The following is a 6,027-nucleotide window of genomic DNA, read 5'->3' as shown; positions in this document are numbered from 1 at the left end:
TAATCATTCTCATAAGGGAGGAGGCCTAACTGGATCTAAACGCCTTAATAAAAACAAAAAACTTAATTTATTCAACTATACTAACACTGTAACTAGATCTGATGAAAATATCTGGTTCATCCTCCCATTCGGAAAACAAGTTAAATCCAATTTGATCTGGCAGTTCCGAGACACGATGAATAGGAACTTTCCTAGGGATTCTCACAATTAGCCAATAATCAACACACATAAGGTTAGATTTGGGTTTTCCAATACTAAAAATTTGTTACAGATAATATCTTCCCATAATTTTAGGCTTTTAGATTCATCTCTAGTCAGCCATCTAAATTATGATGATAATAATAGTAATGCTTATAACAATAATAATAATAATTACTCCAGTAATTTAACACACTCATATGGTGGCAATAGTTTTTTAGGTAAAAACATAGGTAATAAGTGCAACATTAGTAAATATAACAATCACTGTAACAACAATAAGATTAATATCTCGGAATCTAATTGTAATAGAATTAAGTTTTTAAGTGCGAATGCCAGGACCAAAAATGTGGTTCATCAATGTAAGGTAATGACAAACACAGACGTCTCGCATTATGTAGGTACCTCCTCGACGCAGGTCTCCAGGAGAATTTCCAACCATTATTCTTCCTTTAGGGATAGGAATAAAATTAATAGTACTGGGATTAGTAAATTAATCTGGAAACTTAAGGATTGCAATAAACAATTCTCTTTGGAATGGTCAATACTGGCTACCTCAATACCCTACAACAAGGGCAAGGATTTTTGTCCTCTTTGTAACTTGGAGCATTACCACATTCTGTTCTCCAAGAATTATCTAGTAAACCAGATAACACAGAGAGCATACAGATGCTAGCAATGGAGGAAACACACCTTCTTACTAATTTTAGTTATTATTATTATTATTTTTTCACCTAATGACATTCTCTCTAGTGGACGACCGCCTTACAAGTGGTATGTACAATCACCCAGCTTAGTATTTACCTTTAACTTTAGACAATAACAATAATAGTAATAATGATAATATTTAATTTTTTTTTTTTTTTATAACAATAATAGGAACAATAACAGGAATAATATCATTAAAATATTATCTTAAATAATAATTATCTGACTCCAACGCCAGTTGTTTTTACTCATTCCCTTCCATAGTTGGTTCAGCAAGTCTTTCCCAGTAAAGCTACATTCGTTGAGTTTGAAGCATACTCGTAACTTTACTTTCATAATTTCGCTCTTGTTCTCGTAAGCATGTTTATTATTATTATTTCATCACATGATAGTTTTGTACCTTGTATTACCATTTATTTAGGTTGATATCCATATCTTAATATGATACAATGCTATGGATGTTTAATTAATTATATTTACAATCTTTGCTTAGTTTTACCTCAGTATATAAGTTTGTTTACATAAGGAGTAATATATAATGAATTCATTGGATTCTCTCCCTTCCTCCTTTTCTGGTTTTTAGTTTGCCATTGTTTTCCATTTTTTTAAACTTTAGATTTTTGGATTTTACTGCGGTCCATTATGCCTTGCGTTCATAGCCTCTCTCCCTTAATAGCTCCCTGTAAACCAACGTTCTTGTTTCTAACGGTCATTTACTTAGCTATATAATGTTATAACTCATAAGCAACCTTAGCATTTAGCGTATGTCTTGCTTTTTTGTATGTTGGTTCCCTGACGATGAATTTATGTGCAATTCCAGCACCTCTTACTTCTTTGGAGTAGAGTGCACATATATTTTGAAACATATGTAGGAATTAAAGGAACTTATTGATTATACGCGTTTTGCTCCATTTATTATTATGATTCATATCTACTCAAAATACATCACTTTAACATGGTATTTCTACCTATTAACCGGGTATGATATCCCAGTTTTTGTGTGATTTTTGCTACCCTGATAACTATTAACATATTTACATTATCAAAGTTTTTTCAACCGAGATAATATTAATATATATATATATATACATAATTTGAAGAAAAGCAACAAAAATGTATTAGGTTATAGCAGTACGTACGTTTCGTACAAACTTCATTTATTTATGTAGTGAGAACACCACATAAGATGTGCAATGAAAATGTACTCCTCAGCTACATAATGGAAGTTCATTTTAGAAAGTCATTTTGTAAATGTGCGCAAATACAAGAGTAGGAGATGAAAAAAATACCATCTTGACTGGGCTGTCAAACAGGAATTTAATTTCTATTTATTCTAGCTGTTCTTCTTTCTAGAAGGAGGGGTAAAATAGCAGTAATTTCAATTTAGAGGAAGGTAGATTAGGTAGTAAGGGACAGCAGGTTAGGGGTGAATCAAGCAAGAGAAAAAAGAGAGAAGAAAAAAGAAAAAAATTATATATATATATAGAAATAAAAATGAAAATGGAAGGACAATACCCTAAGGAGTGGCTAGAGGAAATTTAAGGTAAGGGAATTTAGGTCAAGATATTGGAGAATTATTAAGAATATATTTATTCGTCTGTATATTTAGAATAATATAACAAACTAAAGTACTAAATTTAAAACCATAGAGAACATTAATAGTTAAAATAAGACAAACATTTATAGTTAAAATAAGATATACATTTATGTGGGGTAGTAGAAGAGAGATATTATTTATAAGAAAAACCATAAGAGAAGATATCAATGGCCAAAACAAATCAAAGTGAAGGGGGGGAGGGGGTAGAAAATCAGGACTAAACTGTAGGAATATTATCAGTGGGTTGGGAAAGGTTAAAATGTATTCCAAAATTATACTTTAAAGCTATAACTTAAATAAAGTACTTAATAGTTTGGGAAACAAAAAGAATTAAAATAATATATTATTAGCAAGATTTACTTTTTAAAATATTTAAAGGTGCGAGAGTAACAATGTACACATAGAACCCTAAGGTCAGATCTATTGTTAATTAGATTAGGATTATCCTTAAGTTTTAAAATTTCATAAATTTCCATAGAGCACAGTCCACAGCCGTATCTACTATTTCTATAGGGTTGTGCCCTCCTGATGATTTCCCATTTAAGGTTAAAATCGATACCATTCTCCTTCAATTCCCAAATTTTATTAGATAATGATGTGCTATTGGCCTTATGTTTAAGTCTAAACGAGGAAAAATGATTGTATAATTTCATCCATTTAAACCTCCCAGCTTTTTATGTTAGCAGGGTTTTTATCCTTATACTTTCTTGTTTATTATTCTTTGCTATTTGCTTTCTTCCCCATTTACCTTTGCCTAATAATTTATGAGTGGCCCCAAATGAGAAGGAACATGTTTGGAAGTCACTGTCTTTTGTTCTGTTGCTGTGCTGTTTAGTGGGTACAGAAACAATGTTTCTTTTACTGTGTTTGTTGGAACTGCTGCTGTTGTTGATACTGTTGCTGTCCAACCCACATCCATATGGAAGATTGTTGCAGTTGCTGTCATGGTCACATGCAGTTGTTGCTACTGACTTTATTGTTGGTGGTGTTGTTGCAATGGTTTCATCTGAAGAGGGGTCAGTGAGGAGCTTCCTTCACTGTGAACAGAAACCCTTGAGATGTTGTGTCCAGGGTGACTTCCAAACTTTGTTGATCAATTTAGCTCCATAATTCCATCCCTTGGCCTGTTCAATTTTTTTTTTCAGTAGCCTCTAGACCTGCAATATATTTTTTGTCCTCTATGATGAATGCAGTGAGGTGATGTTACAGTGAATGTCCCCATATTATTACTACTACATTGAAGAGAACAGCCACCAACCAATCAGTAGATATATACTTCAAGGAGCACATGAACCACTTTCATTCTCACTAATCTTCAGCCAAGATAGATTGGTATGAGGACCACATTATCACTCTTTAGAATTACTATAGAGTGCCACGTGTTATAGGAAATCTCACCCCTACTCCTACCGTGTCATACTTTCTTCCCAAAGCAACATACATTCTGGTATCTAAGATTAGCTTAAGGCACTTTTCTAGTTTTTGATGTACCCCTTGCTCTATTTTCCAGCTTTCCATGATAGTTTTATGAAAGATTATTTGCCATACGGATTCTGGTATACTTAATGTTATGTTTCAGTCAGACCTAGTAAGGAGGATGTTAACATTTGTAAAAATCCAAGACAAATAAAATAATTCTGTTATACAGTGTTTGAAAACTCATTAACAGTTGATTTGTGAAACAAAAAGCTTTTTTTTATTAGTGTTGATTCTAATGGTAATGTTGGAGTTGATAGTTGTTGCTGGAAATTGCAGGTGTGTTGAGGCAACATTTTGCTTTTCTGTTTTACTGTTGTTACTATTGTTTCATTCAGCACTAGTGGTGGTATAAACACAGCTCTTCTAGTTTGCAATCTGACCCCACAAACTTTTAACCAAAATATACTATGCCGTACTTCATTTAAATTTTTTAAGGAAATGAGTAAATTTCACAAAAACGATCACCAATCTCACCCCAAAGGGCAAAAATACAATGGAGGTAAAAAGCTCCTCAGAATCATTGGAAACACGACACAGAGCAATATATTTTGAACATGCATTCTTGAAAAGTTACAAGTGGTTCAACATCTTGCTGACGCCACAACAATAACAACATGTACAACAGAAATTACTTTCAATGCAAGTACTTACCTTTCTCTTCCCTGACTGTAGCATATTGGCTATTGGCTAAGGGACAGGCATTCCTACCACACACTCCTGTCACATTAAATTCATTTCTACAAAGTGTTTGTGTCTGGGTCCTATCAATTAAATAACCAAAAAAAAATTTGAAACAATGTTTGCTTCTAACCTTTTAGTATTTAAATTATCTGTATGCAACCCAAATATTTTGTTTTATTTTCAATATGGCCAAATCAGGCCTCTCACACCTACCCTGAGATACCATTCTGAAAATAATAACATCAAAAGCTTCAAGATAATACAAGATAAAGCCATTTCTGCCTAACAATTGTAAATACTGTGAAATTTTCAGCTATTGAAGTGTAGATTGATTTTTTTAACGACTTATCGAGGGTTATTCCATATCAAATCATCCAGTTTCAAAAAAATTTCCCAGGTCACCCCCTCAGATCCCCCCTGAAAAAATTCACATTAGCTCTTGTACCTATATGATGGAAAAATATCAAGTATTAGGTCAATATCTTGGATAGTTTTGAAATTGTAGGCCTTTAAAACATTAATTAATTATACATTTTTTCCTAATGAGCCTCTCGGACCAACTTGAGACAGCCATTTCTACTCTAATTTAGGTAAGCACAACTTTGAAATCGTGTTTGGGGTTATCTTTTTCTGTAGAGTTCAAATATCTTATCAAATCAAGTGTATCTTGTATAGTTTTCCATCTACAGGCCTCTGAAAATTGCCAAGAATTAAATGTACAGTAAATGTATGCTTCTTTTAGGTATTTTTATCTCATTAGGTACACTAGATAAAGCAACCACAATTGTTTTCTTGTTACTTAGCATATAGTAGACCATTTCTGAGCAGTAACCATGTTAGTTACTATTATGGGAGTGTCAGAATAATTTTTTGAAATATGTACGATTTCAAAATTTCTAAAAAGATGCCCATTTTAATGCCCTTAGTTGACCATGTGGGCAGCTCACTATCATTTTCAAATGTTTACCATGCATTCTTATACTTCTGATGGTGATGTGACAGAAATTTGGTTTTGTTGCTGAGCTTCCTTTCAGAGTTATGAATTTTTAATGCATCATTTTAGAAGTTCAGTTCTGAGGTGTAACCTTGAAAGTCAATTGGAAGATGGATGTCACAAAATCACTTATTCAAGAAAACAGAGATTTTTAAAATGCAGTCCTTTATCTGACAATGAAAAAGCTTTAATTCATTGGAGATCTGGAGTTTTACTGCGCTACGTTATATTCTAATCACCCAGAAGCTTCCTAAATTCATGCTACGTTATATTCTAATCACCCAGAATTCATTGCTCTTTTAAAAAATTACGATTTATGCATTGTTGTCTCTCAAATATTTAAAATCTACAATTAAGAGCCCTCTCTACT

The 6,027-nt window shown here is 32.7% G+C and overlaps 1 protein-coding gene across 1 annotated transcript in view; it reads right to left on the bottom strand.

Moving 5' to 3' along the window:
- The window catches only part of LOC106874548 (protein MAK16 homolog B), a 148,871-nt gene that overhangs the window by 100,818 nt on the left and 42,026 nt on the right, over positions 1-6,027 (bottom strand). Inside the window, exons 3-4 of the mRNA XM_052972582.1 lie at positions 4,634-4,743; positions 3,252-3,509 (exon numbers count right to left, since the gene is read on the bottom strand). Coding sequence (XP_052828542.1) covers positions 3,252-3,509; positions 4,634-4,743 — 368 coding nt within the window. The remainder of the gene's footprint in view (positions 1-3,251; positions 3,510-4,633; positions 4,744-6,027) is intronic.

The sequence above is a fragment of the Octopus bimaculoides genome, chromosome 14 (assembly GCF_001194135.2).
Source record: "Octopus bimaculoides isolate UCB-OBI-ISO-001 chromosome 14, ASM119413v2, whole genome shotgun sequence".
Classification (NCBI taxonomy): domain Eukaryota; kingdom Metazoa; phylum Mollusca; class Cephalopoda; order Octopoda; family Octopodidae; genus Octopus; species Octopus bimaculoides.
This window is presented reverse-complemented; position numbering and strand designations above follow the sequence as displayed.